Source organism: Rhamphochromis longiceps, linkage group LG10 (genome assembly GCF_057381845.1).
Source record: "Rhamphochromis longiceps isolate RC_006_pf linkage group LG10, R_longiceps_female_GT1.1, whole genome shotgun sequence".
NCBI lineage: Eukaryota > Metazoa > Chordata > Actinopteri > Cichliformes > Cichlidae > Rhamphochromis > Rhamphochromis longiceps.
The window spans coordinates 9,842,662-9,861,774 of record NC_140566.1 but is presented as its reverse complement, the minus strand read 5'-3'; the positions used below and the strand labels follow the sequence as shown (position 1 = coordinate 9,861,774).

Sequence of the window (19,113 nt, the reverse complement as noted above, 5' to 3'; positions counted from 1 at the left end):
TGCTAATATAATCCATGAATCTTGGCGCTGGTGTGGTTTGGATCAGATTCTCAGATACAGTATTACCAAGAAGGTTAAACATAAAGGCTTTATCAAAAACAGTCTAATGTTATTTCCCCCAATAAAATGAAAAACCAGACTGCCTGCCCCTCAACAGTATAGTATACATAATGAAATCACACCTCATTCTTCTTAGAAATGTCTATTTCAGAGATTTGACAACACTGACATTTGTAACTTTTTCATTGTGTTAAGCTACTTTGTTATTTTCTAAGCTAGCTTCCACATCTTGAAACTGGGATCTAGCCATAGTCAAGTTTGTTTGGACTGTTACTAATATTCCTTTTTCATGTTAGTCTAAGTTAATTTTATGTTGATTGTGTAATCCTGTAATTCTCCGACTATTTGCCTTAGGCTAATTTTGTGAGCAGTTTCAATTTTCAAATGCCAAGTGATGATGGAAAATGCTGTATTTTTAGACATGCTCGACTGAATCATTGAACATCTTGTATTTGTTTTTACATCCCATGTGACAGTGTTGTGTCTTCGTGGAGATTCTGACTCAATGCTTTTTCCTCTACACAGAAGGTGGAAAAGGAAGAGGAGGACAAGCATTTGGTGTTTACTGTATTGTGTGCCTGCATTTAGTTTTATGAGAGAACTGTGGTATTCAGAAGTCTGTCTGCCTGGCCTCTTGTATTATATGATGACAGGAATTCCCCTGACAGACGTGTCACCCACTGAGCAACCAGCCACATGGTTTTATGTACCATCATTATTTATTAATGTTTGACATGGTTCATACTCCAGGGGTCTGCAACTTCCTGCTTGCATATTTAACATTTGCATGTTTGGTTTTAATTTTATGCAGATGGCAAGGAAGCTTATTTTGGTCAGAAATTCATAGGAACGTCCTGATGTGCAAGGCAACTGTTGTATGGCTGAAAAAAATAGTCATCATAATTAGTCATAGGCCTCCTTATTTTCACCTTCACAGTTTATTTTCTTGTTTACTCCAAGTAAGCAGCACCGTCTTGGAAAATATTCTCAGTTGTAGATAAAAAGGAGAAGCTGATGACAAGGTATGTATGGGAAGAAGAAAAAGACAGTAAACAATCTTCCCACTTTACCACTGCAGGAACTTTCCCCTGGGAGCATGAAAGCTTTGTTTCCACTGTGGAAACTAATGTTTAAATTAAGTCCTGGGTATTTTTCTACTTCTAAAAAGTCCCTGCTTGGAGGCTAGGGCTTTCAAAAGTCCAGGAAATTTAGTGGAGGGGCCAGATCCTTGTCATTGTTTGAGACACTAGAAAAGTTTCTTGTAGTTTGCATGAAACGCACAAAGTTGTCTACGAACATTTGCTATCTACTCTCTGAGCTGTATGGAAACTTAAGTAAGGCAATGCAAACTGGAAATGGAGAACATTTGCCTTTAAAGTAAAAGCAATCGCTCTTAGCAACTAAATTAAACTTGTCTACGACTTGCTGGATTTGGAATACATTGGGTTGCCTAATTACGTCTGTCCTTTGGTTCATTTTATTATAAAGTATTCTGCATTCCTGTGTAATTTGGAATAAAGAGAGATTGATTCATGACTTGGTGTATTGCAATGCTCAGTGTTACAACAATCCATTAAGAATAGATGTTGATAGAAAACATGGTTACCATTGCTAATTAGAACCTTTACAGTCATCTGATGAATATTGAAGAAAAGAAGTTAACTCTGTTTGCAGCATCAAAATATAGGATTTAAAAAGACAGTCGTATGGTCATGGTTAGGTAGTTAGGTCCAATAATGACACAGGTCACCACCCATGGTGAATAATCATGGGAATAAAGTGGCGTTGTGACACTAGAAGGCTGTAATTTATGATGTAGGGAGTGACAATGGTAGTATCAGAATCCATGTCGTCGAAAGCATGTTTTTGTCAGATGTATATCAATCACACTTGGAATCTGAGTGTGAAACTGCGTGCCTTTAAAAAAAAAAAAAAAAAAAATGTTGAGCATCTAACTCAACTGTTACTACACTCTCTGAATCCCCCTTTTTAAAAGGCAGGTTTTGTGGTGGCATAAGGGTGTGGTCAGACCAAGTTCCTCAGTTTGCCACTTGCCACAAACTGGAGCCTGTTCCAGCCCAGCCCAGAGTGCCGTACACTCTGCCCACATGCTCCACGGCCTTGGCATGCTGTACATTGTGGGATCCAAATTACATCAGTATGGGAGAGCATAAAATGCTGACCCCTCCACAAATCAGCCGCCCTCATATTTTGGTGTGTTTCTGAGACAAAGATTGGCTTTGTCAGTGTCAGTGGCCATTATTTATGTGTATAAAGCCTACAGATAACTTAGAAATAAACTGTGCACAACAGTATCATAAATCTGTTTCCAGAATCTATTTCCAGTAGCATGTTTTTAAAAAAAAAAAAAAAAAAACTACTGATGCTCTCTTTCACAACATACAGTTTCAGGTTAAATAAATCTGAATGTTGTACATTTTCCAGCCTATCCCAGATTTTTTTTTTTTTTTTTTTTTTTTTTTTTTTCCCCCCCCTTTCATGCTGTCTGGAAAAACTGAGAGGAGAACAACTTGCCCATGGCTGAGACAGTTCCTTTATTTGCTTTTGTATGAGAGAGTGAAAGCGGCAACAGCACACATAGCACAGCAGTTGGCAACTTGCAGTACTTCCTCATCCTGACTGCTGTATGGAGGTGAAAGCCATTGCTCCTGGCCCTGCATTTCCCCCCGCAGCCTCTTTAGAGCATAACAACAGAGAAATATTTTGTTCATTTTTGCTGCAAGGAACTCAGGCACAAGGTAGACTATAGGACAGCGCCCAGCACCAAAAACGTAAGTGAACTGCTGTGTCTTTTGTTTTGTCAACAATCTGCCATTACTGTTTCATTACTCGCTTCTTTTAGAGCTTCCTATGATTTTACTTTGAATTTAATATAAGATTGGTGACTATAGAATAGTTTAAACCTAGTAAATTCACCACCATGATCTGTTGGAAGGGAAGTTTTAAAAACAGTGGCTAACAGAGGATGCCATATGTTATCCTTATTGTATATTATTTAGCTCAAGCCTTTTTGCTAACCACAGAGCCAGACAGGAAAGAAGTCAAGAGGATGTGATGATTCAGAGTGACATTTAACCTAGTAACTTATTTTCTGTTTCTTATGTGTCCATTGCGGTTTGAAGCATTATATTTGATCATTTCTTGAATCATTCATGCTGCTGCTTCTGCTGGTCAGTGAAGCAGTCTTGTCAGTGCCCATGGTCTGGAGGTAAAGACATACGTTAGCTTAACTCTGCAAAAAGAACTTTGTATCAGTGGCATCCAGTCACACCAGACTTTACTCTGTGCAACAGAGTCTTATCACAAGAAGGCAACAAGTTTTGCAGCCACTCCTTTTTAGGACCTGCAGTTTCAACCTATGTTTTCATTTTTTCATTAAGGTTTGCTTAAAATGAATAGACAGGATCTTCATTCTTATGCACTGCGAGTTATTGATGCAGTAGTTCATTTATATTCTACATGCACTAAATATTTGAAGTGGAGAGCAGTTTGCTTGTCCTGTACTTTTTCAGAGTCTGTATTTAGGGGCAGAGAATGAGCAAAGATCCATTAGCGTGGATTTTTTCTCTATGATTGGAGACTATTTGTAGTCATGGCAAGCTGAGCAGGCAAAGTTACATATTTGTAAAATGAATTCCTTTCATTTGGGATTGTATTTAATAATGTAGCTAACAAAAGTAAAATAGATTATTGAATTTTGTATGCAGTAGATTAAGATTAAATTATGAGATTAAGTGAAATGGAAGCATGCAGGAAGTTAGTTGTCAAACCTCAAATTAAGATGTGTGGTTGAATTTGTTGACTTTTCATATAATTCATCTTGGTCTGATTTCAGTGCTTCTCTTGGTTTTGTAATGGTAGCACATTGTCCTCTTTCCTGAAGTTCTATCAGATCACATGATGTGTATGTGATTGTTTTATCCAGGCCCAGACTGATGACTGCTGTCAGTTGCTTTCCTCTTATCTCCTTCTAGCAGCACAGTCTAGAAGCAACTGTCAGAAATTTGGAGAAACTCCTCCTCCTCTCCGTTTCATATTCAGCCTTTATATCATCTTGCCAAGTTTGGAAGCAATATAATTAAGGCAGATGACAACCCATTACTTACTGCTGTGGTGACTGCAAATTATATTTGCCTTTCAAAAATGGCTGTTTTTTAGAGCAGATTCCATATTTAGTTTTTTACCAATCATGAAGAAGTCATAATGTCATCATCCAGCATATGTGTCTCATTAGACTCAGCAAGATGCAGTGTAATAAAACCACTAAATGACTGTCATCTTTCTTGGCTAATGTGCTGTTTACAGGGAGATTCTCACTGTCTTAGTTTTTAGTTCAAGTTTAAAGTTACTTCTGGCTGTCTCTCAAAGACTTTTAGTTTTCACAACTGGGTCGTTGTAAGATAAGTGGGACAGGGCTCTGGCCCCTGAGAATCCTGTCTCTGCAGAGGAAATATGGAAAGGTCATACTGTATATGCAGACTTCTGCAGTGGTCGAGGAAAGTGGAAACAAAATGTATCAGTGTTAAAGTTTAGACACTTATCCTTTCATATTTATTATCTTTTCAAAATGCTTGCCTAGAGCTTTTACTTCCCTTATAGTAACAGCCCCCCCCCCCCCCCCAAAAAAAAATACAAAAAACAAAACAGCAACACGATTATACATCCTGGATTGAAACATCCTCAAATGTATCTCACTTCCTCATTTAGCCTACAAAGTGTTCAGGGCAGGTTGAGAAACAGGCACAGCTTGTGCTCTGTAGAGAATGGTGCCATAGCTATGTAATCTGTGTCTGAGGGGAGGTGAGACAGCACGGCTGAAGTGTTAGACTGCTAGGCTAGGCAGGAGCTAGTCATGGGATATTGCCTAGAGAGGCCCGAAGTATCATATGATGGGCCAGCAGGAAAACACATGCTCTGATACAGTCAATAAAGCAACTGAATATATTGTGCTGTTAACCAGTACCTAAGCACCTAAAAGTGTACTTACAGTGTGAAATGATCTTAAGTATGTGCCAACTACTCGTTACTGCAGCATCGTTTGTCCTGCTCTAAATTGCTACACACATGCAGCAGTTCAGTCACTGCAGTACAAAATGTATAAATAGTTGAGACTGGAGGGGGGGAAAAAAGGTGGCCTTCCTGTTGGGAAGTCATGGTTGTACAGGCTTAAGTGACTAGAGAGTACTATTCTCATCAAGAGTCCTCTGCTTCTTAGATAATCAAGTTACCACACAACCACGATCAATAAGTCAGCCAACCCTTTGCGAGCTACCGAACCTTTTTACCAGTATGCTCTGTCTTTGCACTCTGACCTCCATTTCCTTCAGCTGCTCAGATGAGCGCATTACCCACATCAAATGCAAACCTTTAACAGTCACCCTGACCACATCATATTATATTATTGTGCTGCTTTTAAAGGGAGCCTGTTGTGTGTGTCTTTTCCAGCTTCATATTTTTATCCCAGGACTTTACTCAAGTAGCTTTGCATGAGTTTATTAACTTGTACCGAGCCTTGGTGCAGTTGATCATTTCATGGTTTTGAGTAGCTATGTGTCTTCTGAGATTGTATAAGAGTTATTCCCTCTTTTTGATAATGTAATGATCCAAGAGTGGAAAACAAAAAGTGTCTTAGACATGATGCTTAGAGACGTCTGATGCCTGTAGTTTGTTTGTTTGTTGGCTCACAGGTATTTCGTGTGTTTCATTACTTCAAACACTGGCCATGTTTATCATGAACATCCAAAATCAGTACACCGTATCTCAGTATATCCTGTATATGACAGAAAATAAGAAAAATTGCAAAAGGCCTATTTTTACCATATTTCTTATACAGCCACTTCTGCCATTTTCACACTGCATATGTAACTTCTACTGGTGTGGAGATGAAGTGGAGTCTTGGTCAGTGCTGCTGGTATGAACAAATCAGATAAGAGACTGTGTTCTTTCTCCTCCCTCCTACAGGAAGTGGCTCAATAGTGTTTCTGCTAAAATAACTTAAGCTCGCTGCAGAGGCACCTCCTGGCTAGTATTTTTTGGAACAGTAATAAATATCACATGTCAGTGCTAATCCATTATAGTCATCTTATAACCTGAGGAAAATGTGCTGCCTATTTTTCAGGGTTTCCTTTTATATGTACTGGAGGGAAACATTATCCAGGGTCTTTCCTGGCTCATCAGTAGGCATGATCTATCCACATACAGTAAAGCCAATGAGTATGTGTTAGCGTATTTAGCAGAACTCTACGAATATTCTTTTAAAGTTTAGTGTTTGATAAACATAATTGTAAATTAAGATCAGTTAAATAAAGCATAATAAAGAAACAAATGGAGGAAAGATGGAAACATGAACATGAAAAATAAAGATGAACACAGTATGATGATAACAAAAATATATAAACTATATAAATAAAAATAATAATCACAATAACAATGACTGTAAAGATTTCTAAAAGCCTAAGCGGCTTCAGGCGGTGTCATATCATGCTCTCAGAGTTGTGTTTGTTGTTCAGTTGCTTTTTCTATTAAAGGGCAAGTCGTGTTCATATTTCACTGCTGCCTCTGGGAGATGGAGTAGAGCTCAGCGGTTAAAACAAAGCAGCCTTGACCAAGTCTGTCCTGACCATCTGTTGGGAAAATCTGCCCACCTACTGCAGATCCTACATACTTAGACTAATGCTATTATCTATTATTCATTATCGTTTTACCATATTGAATAACTTCTGCTTTTGTCTGGACTTTTTTTCAGGTGTAGTCCGCTGACACCTAGCCATGATGAAAGCGGGCGCCACCAAAGTGGGGCTGCCCAAGCCTGGACTCCAGGAACGAGTAAGGCAGGCCCCCTCAACGTCCTCTGCCTCCACCACCTCCTCAGCCATGAAGACCTCCAGATCCTCCAACACGTTGGCCTCAGATCAGCGCCTTAGCAAGGTAAGTCACAGGTGCAGTGATACACAGATTAACCCTGCTAATGTTGGTTTAAATAAAAGCATGTCAAAACATTAAGAAGAACTTTATTAGACTTGCATGACTTTTACTAAGCGCAGATGTGTTTTTAGCTGAAAAGAGCCAGCAGTGATGATGCCTTGACAAAGCCTCCACCAGGAGCTACTGCCTCCGGTTCCCGGATGAAGAAGACTGTGACTACAGGAGCCATTTCTGATCTCGCTGAGGCCCGCCCTCGCAGCTTGTCAGGTGGGACACTTTCAACAACTAGTTTTAGAAACTTTCCTTAGGAGAAAAAAAGACCCAGTATAAAATATGAAAGGAAAAGGATGCATGTCTTCATAAATTATTATAATTAAGAGTACATATTAATTAAATATGCACTCTTATTCATAGAGTGCATATTTTGTGTCAGAGTTGAAGAGCTAACTATTTGCAGCCACTAGAGGGCCACATTTCATTACTAAAGTTGTCTGTTATGGGTTCCCAGTTACTGGTGGGAACTGGCAGCTTCACAAATGCTTCTTTTTATTTCTTACCCTTTTTATTCATTTATTTTTTGTATCTATATTTTTTTTCACAATTTGTTGGTACTAGTGAGGTGCAGGTGGCCAAGTACTGAGACTCTCAAGCTTTTGGTCCAAACATTAGATACTGGACAGATTCATGACCTGTCTCTTCTCACATCTGCTCAGCAAATTGAACAGCAGGATATGTTTTGGATGAAATTGGGTTTGAGGAGAGGTCAAGGTTGAGTGATGGGGGGATACTAATATAACTATGTGGATTGATAATACCAAATCTGAAGTGGGACTGGAATAAACAGTATATTTAGCTGTTTATATGTTAATGTCCTTGTATTTATTTTTAATCTCTTTGGGCAAATGATAAAAAATAGTGAAACTTCAACTTTAAAAATGCAAAAGTGTAATTAACATTAACTTCAACATGGTGTTTGTTAGTTGTAGAGTTTTGTGTTTGTTTGTTTTTCTGTTTGTTTGCATTTTCATTAGCAAAAGATGACTTAAGTTCCTTGAGCTAATATCCACTGTTCTTGTGGCAGACCTCATTTCCCCAAATCTGAAGACCAGAGTCAGAGGAGAGCTGATACAACCAGCAGATTGACAGAAACTGTAAATCCAAGAAGCAATTACCATAATGAATGCATGACATTTCCTATGAAATGTCTTCATTTTACACAGTTAGAGTGAGGATTAAGATCTCTTTATTGTTCACAAAATTTCATTTATTTATCTGTTTTTAATTAATAAGTATCCAAATTTTTTTATGAATCAAAGAAAACATTTCTACAGTTGGCAAAATTATGTTAGATTACATCAAGTGCCATTTAGTTTTCTGTCTACGGCTATCACATGTTTAGACGCACTTGGACAAAGGCTATTATAGTTAACAAAATGAAACTCAAAACTAAGACTGTAAACTGTGATATGAAAAACATTTTAGTAAAAAAATAGATGTTTGAGAAAAATTTAAACTAACTGAAACAATTTGTGAAATTTGAAAACAAACTTGCATTACAAAAAAGAATAAACAGAGCAATTCCAATTGGGCCTTTGCACATTTTGTGCACTGGCCCTCGGTAGAGAAAATATATCCTTAGTTTAAGTTTTTGTTAGTCTGGTAAAAACAAAATTTATTACATCTTGCCTGATGAGACATTGGTGGATATGCTTCTTAAGATTTTGGATGTCTACAAAACTGTGGGTTACTGCATACAATAATTAAAAAGACTAAAACTGACACTGGAACTAATAAAAGCTAAAATAAAATTAAACATTTTCAAATGATAAAAACTAAACTGAAACAAGAAAATCCACTCTGTAAACTAACTGAACTGAAAAAGGAAAAGTCAAAATGAAATAAAAATACAAACTAATTAGAAAATACAAAACTATAATAAGTCTGTTTGAGACAAATACTCAGTCAGACATGTTGCTAGGATGTACTATTTTAGGATGTCTTATTTTTCCAGCTACAAACCGGATTCCAAAAAAGTTGGGACACTAAACAAATTGTGAATAAAAACTGAATGCAACGGTGTGGAGATGGCAAATGTCAATATTTTATTCAGAATAGAACATAAATCATGGAACAAAAGTTGAAACTGAGAAAATTTATCATTTTAAGGGGAAAATATGGTGATTCAAAATATCATGGTGTCAACAAATCCCAAAAAAGTTGGGACAAGGCCATTTTCACCACTGTGTGGCATCTCCCCTTCTTCTTACAACACTCAACAGACGTCTGGGGACCGAGGAGACCAGTTTCTCAAGTTTAGAAATAGGAATGCTCTCCCATTCTTGTCTAATACTGGCCTCTAACTGTTCAGTCGTCTTGGGCCTTCTTTGTCGCACCTTCCTCTTTATGATGCGCCAAATGTTCTCAATAGGTGAAAGATCTGGACTGCAGACTGGCCATTTCAGTACCCGGATCCTTCTCCTACGCAGCAATGATGTTGTGATTGATGCAGAATGTGGCCTCTCATTATCTTGTTGAAAAATGCAGGGTTTTCCCTGAAAGAGATGACGTCTGGATGGGAGCATATGTTGTTCCAGAACCTGAATATATTTTTCTGCATTGATGGGGCCTTTCCAGACATGCAAGCTGCCCATGCCACACACACTCATGCAACCCCATACCATCAGAGATGCAGGCTTCTGAACTGAGCGTTGATAACAACTTGGGTTGTCCTTGTCTTCTTTGGTCCGGATGACATGGCGTCCCACATTTCCAAAAAGAACTTCGAATCGTGACTCGTCTGACCACAGAGCAGTCTTCCATTTTGCCACACTCCATTTTAAATCATCCCTGGCCCAGTGAAAACGCCTGAGCTTGTGGATCTTGCTTAGAAATGGCTTCTTCTTTGCACTGTAGAGTTTCAGCTGGCAATGGCGGATGGCACAGTGGATTGTGTTCACTGACAATAGTTTCTGGAAGTATTCCTGAGCCCATTCTGTGATTTCCTTTACAGTAGCATTCCTGTTTGTGGTGCAGTGTCGTTTAAGGGCCCGAAGATCACGGGCATCCAGTATCACAGTAGCCCTTGACCCTTACGCACAGAGATTGTTCCAGATTCTCTGAATCTTTGGATGATGTTATGTACAGTTGATGATGATAACTGCAAAGTCTTTGCAATTTTTCGCTGGGTAACACCTTTCTGATATTGCTTCACTATCTTTCTGCGCAACATTGTGGGAATTGGTGATCCTTTACCCATCTTGGCTTCTGAGAGACACTGCCACTCTTAGAAGCTCTTTTTATACCCAATCATGTTGCCAATTAACCTAATTAGTGTTAATTGGTCTTCCAGCTCTTCGTTATGCTCAAATTTACTTTTTCCAGCCTCTTATTGCTGCTTGTCCCAACTTTTTTGGGATTTGTTGACAACGTGTAATTTTGAATCAACATATTTTTCCTTTGAAATTATACATTTTCTCGGATTAAACTTTTGATCTGTCATCTACGTTCTATTCTGAATAAAATATTGACATTTGCTATCGCCACATCATTGCATTCAGTTTTTATTCACAATTTGTTTAGTGTCCCAACTTTTATGCAATCCGGTTTGTACAACAACACTGCTTTTAATAAATATGGTGTGTAAACAAGAGCATAATTGTAAGAGCTGCTGAGAAGTATTAGGGGTTCGTGAGACATTTCACTACATAAAATTTAGATTTTATTGATAAGTATTTGGATGAAATAGAGAGGAAAAATTAAAAATGTGTAAATTTGTGATTTAAAATTTTGGCTATTCAATAACAGAATGCACAGGGTCAGCAGTAGCTATATAATGAACATTTGAATGTTTGAAATAGGACATTCTGCCCAGACTGAAAGATGTCTAGGTTGAATGTTAGGTTTAGTTTTAGCGCTAAGATGGTGTTGACTAAATGATCAATGCTAATTGGGGAGCATATGGTGGCTCAGTGTAGTACTTTTTACCTTTTAGTAAATTCAAATGCAAGTATCTTGTTATCCATGACCTTGTGTGGTGATATTAAACTTTGCATTGGCTATTAAACAGAACAGCTACATGATGGCAAAATGCATATTACATGTAGAACAAATATGATGGGTGATAATGACAGGGATTTGTTTGCAGTAATTAATGTTGTGCATACCCTTAGTGTGGGAGAAAGCTGTGTTTGTTTATGGCAGCCCATCCAAACAGTGTGTGGATGCTGTGCTCTGGTGAATTTCTTCTTCAAAGGGCTCTTGTGCAGAAGCGCAGATAATTGAATTCTATTTGACAAAAGACTCCCGAGGAGCTCAGAAACCACAGCCAAGTGAGGCTCTCAGTTCTTTCATACACAATTAGACCATGATCAGCTTTCACCGGATTGAGCTCTAATTAACCAAAGTTTGCTTTTTCAAAGCATTTTCACACCCAAGGACAAGAACAGATGCCCAATTTATGCTATTCATGATAAATTCATTACAAACTTGCTTTGACCTAGTTTTGCTTGGAAATTTCTAGTATCCAATTCCATTTGAATACAGAGATATACCGTAGAGGAAAACCTCTTTAAAATATGGTTGTGATGCTGTCATATTCAAATGAGAACCAAGGAAAAAAAGAATGTTCCCATTGAACTTTTTTGTGATTTCCTGCCTCTTTGGAGCTAAAGGAGGCCACCCAAAAAACAGATAAGATATCAGTGGAAAGCCCAGGATGTCCTCTATTTAGTAAACCAGGACTTGGTAGGGTAGTTCGAATAAGTCAAAAATAAGAGCAAAAACAAGTGTCCGTTACAAAGGACATAAATGAATAGGCTGGTTGTCAGGAGGGTAAGACTGTGTTTTATATCAGCGAAAATATAATCTTTTTGTGTAACACAAAGATCACTTAGATTGTTTTTCAGCCAAGTTGCTGATCTTAACTGGCGTCTAGTTCATGTGCAGAAATGAAAACATCTGAAAGATTTTATCATCTTCATTTTTTTATGTGCCCAAATCCCCAAATATGTTCGTCTCTTCAAATAGATTTCATCAAAATATGAACTCTGCTTTCACTGAGTTGAGATTAACTTCTTAAAAGAACCCCAGGCTAACAGGCATATTCTGACCTTGTGTGTAGTTGTAGGACAAACGTGACAAGAGTGGATGTTTTTGCTGTATGATTCCCTTCAGGCCATCTGTGTTGTTCTGCACCTGCAGTGAGGCAGAGCACGTCAAGACATAAGAAGATACACAAGTGGATGTGTCAAACGTGTCAAAAAAGCAAAGCCATTGAGCATGCTGAGAATGAAATGTGACACATGAAATAGCAGCGATGGTCAGCCCTGAATACAGCTTTCGGCAATTATCATTTAGCTTGCTGCTTCCAATACTAAATCAGAATTCCAAAATAGTCTCACAGCGGGGAATGACAGGCTTTGAATATAGATTGGGGTGATGCTTTGTGGCCTTTCAAACCGTTTGTGATGTAATGCTCAGAAATGTCTTGGATGTTTGCATTTATTGATGTGGAAGGAGAGTAAATATCTGCTTGAAGAAGATTTACTTTTTGAGTGTGCAGAGAAGTGAAATATTCAACATTTGCATTGTGACATTTTGGGATAAAAATGTTGACTTTGATGCTGTAATGTGTCATCAGGCTTGCCTTAGTGATACCGTCAGCTTTCATGTGGGTTATAAGCACATGAGCTGCTCCCTAGCGAATAAGTGACATTACGTACTGACATGAAGCCATCAAGCTATCAAGGCTTACTGGGCTCTAAGGCACATTGCAGCAGAACTGTCATCACATGCGTCAAACAGTAAATTGAGTCTTTTCTCACCTATATTTTGGGCCTGTGGTTTCAGGCAGGTTTCAGTTTCCTTTAAAAAAAAAAAAAAAAATAGAAGAAAAGAGAAAAAAAAAAAAAAAGGAAAACACACACACGTGGATTTTGGAAACGATTAAGCAGTGCACAGTCGTTTGTCCCATATGGTAACCTCATATTTTTTTTTGCAAAAGTCAGTAAAGAATATTATTGTTGAATAAGAACTAATGCATAATTTATTATTTTTGGAGATTCATGAGAAGTGGGTCAGATGTGATATCGTGCACACTTTTGGAAGATAAACAACATAATTCTTGCGCTAATTAGGGAGCAAATTCACCTTCATGCAACAGTCTACAGTCTTTTTTAGAAACTGATCTGTGATATTTCTTTCCATAGAACTGAATAGATTTAAACTGTTTTATTATAATCTTTGAAAAAAAAATCATCTCTGTGTAGTTATTATCTGCTTAGTTATTGGGTTTGTATTGCAAATTATGCATCACTCTGGAGCTGCTTGAAACACTGCATTACTTCATAAGATTAGAGAGAATGGAGTCATACTGAGTAGGGAAGATGTAATGGGAAAAAATATGGAGTCATGGGGCAGAGGCACACTCACAGCAGTCTCTTAAAAAAAAGCTCCTCTGACTGCCAGTCTTAACCCACCTTTGTCTGTCCCATGCAAGCTGTGGCCCACCCTCACAGCATGTCATAGTAATGAATCAAAACTGTTATTTTTGCTAATGGAGTCTATCCCCTTATCCCCTCTGGCACTTTACCAACTGTGCCATGCTGTTAGACAACGGGTTAAAACCCAGCCTCATCCTGATGACTTATTTAAAACTCCTAATCAATAATTCAGTAAAGCTTTCACTCAGAGGGGTCCCTGTGGAGTGAGCAAGAACAGGGGAGATGAAGCTGCCCTGCTCTATAAATAAAAAGCATGTTCGGGACTGAAAATGCATAACTTTATAAATGGGAGCATCTAAGGATCACAGCTTTCTTTCACATCTGTGCAGCCAATGTGTTCACTCTGGTCACTGATGTGATCAGAGTTCTTGTTTAGTTAGGGGTTGTTGTTGTTGTTGTGTTTTTTTTTTTTTTTGTTTTTTTTTTAAATATCCGATTATCGTAATCTAATATTTATTATGATATTTTGTAATATTAATGTTATTATTAGACAAAATTCACATTGCTTTACTCCTGGATTTATCCACCTTAATTTATCCTTTATTGATCACATGTTTTCATGTCACGTGATGTTTAGTGGTTATACCAGTGAGAGAGATTGAGCAACACTGACTTTATAAGTAGAAATGACTGTCATAAGATGTTATCTCTTATTAATATAATAATGTAATGTAGGTTTGTTGTATAAATAGGTTTGAGATGTACTGTAGCTGTAGTCATTGTACATGCATATATGATGCTTTCTTATACATTTTTATCTAATATATCTAATTGTCATCATGTGTTATACCTGCGATAATGTGCCAGCCAATATCATAGGAGATTTCTTATATAAATTGATTTGAGCTGAATTGTATTGTAAAAGTGCAAGACTTTGTCATCATGTCATATTATTGCCGTATTTGATCTCATATCGGATCGTATCTCATTCTTACTCCCTTTGTGTAGATTTTGTAGGCTGTGTCGCTTTTTACATCAAGGTTGACGACTCCAACCAACATGAGGAGTTTTTGAGAGCGGGACATTTTTAAGTACAGACACCTTAATGTGTTTTGTGTTTCTTCTGCAATTCTCCTAATGACATGTCAGTGCAGTGCTTTCCCAGTGTAACTCAGGAGACTATACTGACAAGCTTTCTCATAGAGGGAGGGTATTTTTATAGGTGGGCTATGCAAAGGTTATTGGTGTGATGATCAGCACTACTCGAGGAATACTCTTTGGGTGGAGGCAGATGATTTACAAGAGACAAGTTTTCATTATTAGTGTGAATACTATAGTTATTCATTAACATCCAGTGTCTTCTTTGTGAACTTGCCTGTCATACAGTGATGGAGTTGAGGTTGGCTGGCTAAACCTGATAGAGTTTGACTTTGTTTTCTATTAATGAGTTTATAGCTTGTGTCAGTTTTCTAATAGTGCCTGAATTCACTGTCTGAAGAAAAAGAAGATGTCAGATAATGGTTAAGGGTCAATGATCTGCAGAGCCAGGAGACAGAGGTGTGCTTCAGGTACTATGGACCCCATACTGTCTGTAAATTTTACTATGCACAACCCAGACACCACACTCAGCCATAGCACATGGTCCCAGCAGGGCCCTGTCTGCTTGCGTCAGGCAGGAGGAAAACTGGTATGGTCCTAGAACTCCTCATACAGTACATGTCAGATAAATTAATCAAACGTGTTACAGTCCACTGAGACACCTCATTCAGCATAAGCAGTCAGCCATAGCAAACAGACACACAATGAAAAGCCGTGAGACATACAGTGCAGTGAAAAAGTATTTGCACTCGTCCTGATTCCTTAGTGGGTTTTTTATTTTTATATTTGTCACACTTACATGTTTCGGATCATCAAGCCGTAATTAATAATACACAAAGATAACCTGAAATACAAAAGGCAAGATATGATATGAATATGGCAATAATATGATATGATGACACAGTTTTGCACCTTTACAATATAATTCAGTGTTTACATGGCTCAAATCAATTTATTTATATAAGAAATCTCCTATGATGATTTCATTCAATAAAGGAAAAAGCTATCTAAATCTGCCTGCCCCTATGTGAAAAAGTAATTGGCTCCTATACCTAAAAACTGGTTGTGCCACTCTTATCAGCAAGACCTGCAAATCAAGTATTTGTGATAACTTCCAGTGAGTCATTCATGTCAATGTGGAGGAATTTTGTTCCACCCTTCTTGTTGTGCAGCGTTTTTGTTTTTTTTGTTTGTTTGTTTGTTTGTTTGTTTTGTTTTTTTTTGTTTTGTTTTTTTTAACATGAATGCCCTGTGCAAACTCATGCAGAAGCAACATTTGACCAAGTCGTCCCAAAAATCGTAATTTTCCGGGGGGGGGGGGGGGGGTTAGCCATGCAGAGGTGGACGTGCTGATGTGTTTCAGATTGTCCTGCCACATAACCCAAGCTTCAGGGCACAAACTGATGACTGGACACTCTCCATCAGGGTTATAGAGAGAATTATAACCCTGCAATTATAATTATATACAGAATTATAGATTCCATCTTGTTACACCCCGGCCTAGGCAACCGGGGTGCAACGTAGAAAAACAAAGATAAGGAAAATAAAACCACGAAGGCTCTCCACCAAAATCCCCAAAACGAAAATATCCCATGACGAAAGTATTGACAAACCCATTCACAACTATTTACAACAGACTATTTATTTACAACAAAACACCAAACTATTTACAACACGGGGGAGATCGCGACCATGACACACTGAAACACAGGGTTTAAATACATAGAGGGAGCAATCAGGAAATGGACCACAGGAGGGAAACACAGCTGGGGCAAATTAGAACTGACGAGACAGGGAAAATGTAAACTGAACACACTAAGATAACACAGACTTTCAAAGTAAAGCAGGAAATACATAAGTCATGCAAAAACAAAACACTGACACACCGAAACGTAACAATCTATTATAACAAGTCATCCATGTCCTGAAGCAGTGAGGCATCCCCAGACCATCACACTACCACCACCATGTTTGACTGTTGGTATGATGTTCTTTTTATAATATTTAGTGTTAGTTTTACATGAATTGCTGTTTTTTCAAGGCAATATGTATGACATGTGCCCTTGATGTAATTTTGGTAGTGCAGTCACTCCAAGGAAAGTTCATCACTGTTCCACAGTTTCTCCATTTGTGGATGGATGTAGATGGATCTCACTGTGGTTCACTTCATTTCCATATTGATACATGTCAGTGACTTTGTTTCCTTTTCTTTCGTTTGTAGCAAGATGTGTTGCTTTTTGAGATCTTTTGCCCTGCTTCACTTTGTCAGACAGGTTCTATTTAGGGGATTCTTTGATTAAACTAGTTTTCAGTAATCAGGTGTGAATTTAACTTTTATAAATAAAAGTGTGTTTATTTATAATTAATTTGTGATTTAAGAAATGCAGTAAATACTTTTTTCACACAGGACTGGGTAGCTTTGAATAGTTTTTGTCCCCTAATAAATGAAATTATTATCCAAAAATCAAATTTGGTATTTACACAGGTTAACCTTGTCTAATATCTGAACATGATCTGATGATGATCTGTGTGAGAAATATGCATAAAACATAAGACATGAGGCTGATACTTTTTCACAGGACTGTATATGCTTACCGTATCTACAGAGAGTATTAAAAAAAGTAGCATTACTGTTTATCTCTTCCTTTTGTCTCTCATAATGATCATAAAATGGTATGATTGTGTTCTCTATTTATTTTGCATACAGTGGAAAAGAAGCTTACGTTAAGCAGTTATAGCTTTGCTCTTGTATCTGGGATCAACTCAGGCTAAATGCATTTTGCGCTTTTTAGGTTTGCTGGCCAGAGTTTTGGCTCAAAGTTTGAAATTCCTCTGTGTAGAAGCCCGTGACCCCAGCGAGTCACCGAAAGACACTAGACAAAGAGCAGTGGTCTTGCCAAATTTTGAAAGGGGTCTCTTGGACCCGCAGAGATGAACATCCTGCAGTGAGGAGAACATTCTTAGTTGGATTAGAGGCATGTTTGTTTACCAAGGTGGATGTGCTGCTCCAAGAGGAGAGAAGAAAATATTAGGAAAGGAAGAGGAAGCTGTATAAGCAGTTTATGCAACAATCATATGATATGAAAAGACCCGTACAGTGTTGTATCAAAGGGCTGAATATTCAGGCTGACGTGGGCAGAATCGTGTAGCAAACTAGATCTTCCTTGCAGCTACTAGAGAATTTTTAAATGGCTTCTCTGTTAATAATATTTTCTAATTCAAAACTATATTCAACTAAAAATGCACAACTATAAATGACCTTTGCATTATTATTCTGCTTATCAGTACATTTCTACAGTTCTTTTGAGCAGAAAGAAAATAATCCAGCAGCTCTCAACTTATGCAACAGAGACTCTCATACTCCTAAAAATATCAGTGCTTATCTGTGTCACGTGTAGCTTAAAAAAAAAAATATAGTGCAGCAAAAATGAATGTTAATTTTGAAGAAATACATCCATGTGCATTTGATGTTTTGGGGTCTCAGAGTCAGATCTTACATATTAGAGTACAGGCTATTTTGACACACAGGTATATTCTAATCTATTCAACATTTAGGAGCCTAAAGAAGAGGCTACTATAGTTGATCATACTTTATTCTCCTTTACAGTTTTGTACTTATATTGTGAATGAGAGAAGACAGAACAAACACCAAAGCTAGACCATCACCCCCTCCCAGCTTTTTACATGTAGGTGAACCCACATACATGCACATGCTATTGTTCCCTGCTGGGTGCACTGTAGGGAAAATGCTAGTGAAAGCTTGTGGTGGCCCCTGACACACACTCCTCACACCCGCATCTCCTTTTCCCATTTTTGAAGACTTTTCTCTTCTTTATATTTTTATAAATCTGTATGTGGGAGCAGGCATGGAAGAAAGTTTGAAAAGAAAAGACAAGCTGCCACCATCTGCCAAAAATTACAAATGTTGCCTTTCCTTTGCTCCTGCTTCTCTTTCCTTCCTACTTCCCTCCACCCTCTTCTTTGGCTCATACTTGTCCTTTTTTGTTCCACTGAGGGACAGATCATCTCTCCATTGTTCAGCTGGTACTAGTGAGAGTAAACTGACTGGCAGCAGAGAGAGGAGGTGTGTTAAAGTGTGTGTTTCTGCGGGGGGGGTTTGTGTCTGGCTGAGGAAGCCACGCCTCCTCTGAGCTGATTCCAGTCATCAGTACTATAATGAGGTGCACACGACGCTCCCTGCCTGCCCGCCTGCCAGTGTGACAAACTGTCACCATCCTGGAGGACAAACTCGCACGCTTTCACGTACACTCACTCATTGATGGGACAGCAGCCCGTCTCCTCACACATGCTCATGCAGACACACAGACTCGTATAGTCCTGGCAAAGAGAGGAGAAAAGAAGGAAGAATAAGAAGGATTTCACATCTCTTATTGCGTCCTCTCTATGTGGTGCTGATTTTGGGTGCTGAACAGAAGAAACAAGCCCACCACTCGTGCGCGCGCACACACCTCTACCCCCGCAGCCACGGACTCTTGGATTAGTCTGCCCTGGTGTGGAGTGTGGGAGCGGCGGAGCGGACCAACATGGGGAACCAAGCAGGGAGGCAGGA

The 19,113-nt window shown here is 38.4% G+C and overlaps 1 protein-coding gene across 5 annotated transcripts in view; it reads left to right on the top strand.

Moving 5' to 3' along the window:
- The window catches only part of specc1 (sperm antigen with calponin homology and coiled-coil domains 1), an 80,169-nt gene that overhangs the window by 8,754 nt on the left and 52,302 nt on the right, over positions 1–19,113 (top strand). For 4 of the 5 annotated variants that reach the window (XM_085420094.1, XM_085420091.1, XM_085420095.1 and 1 more), the window contains exons 2-3: positions 6,827–7,008; positions 7,137–7,272. In XM_085420094.1, the coding sequence (XP_085276220.1) occupies positions 6,850–7,008; positions 7,137–7,272 (295 nt within the window). In that variant the 5' untranslated portion in view covers positions 6,827–6,849. Of the gene's footprint in view, positions 1–2,695; positions 2,853–6,826; positions 7,009–7,136; positions 7,273–19,113 lie in introns of those variants that run through there. The other variant, XM_085420092.1, reaches the window with a different exon arrangement.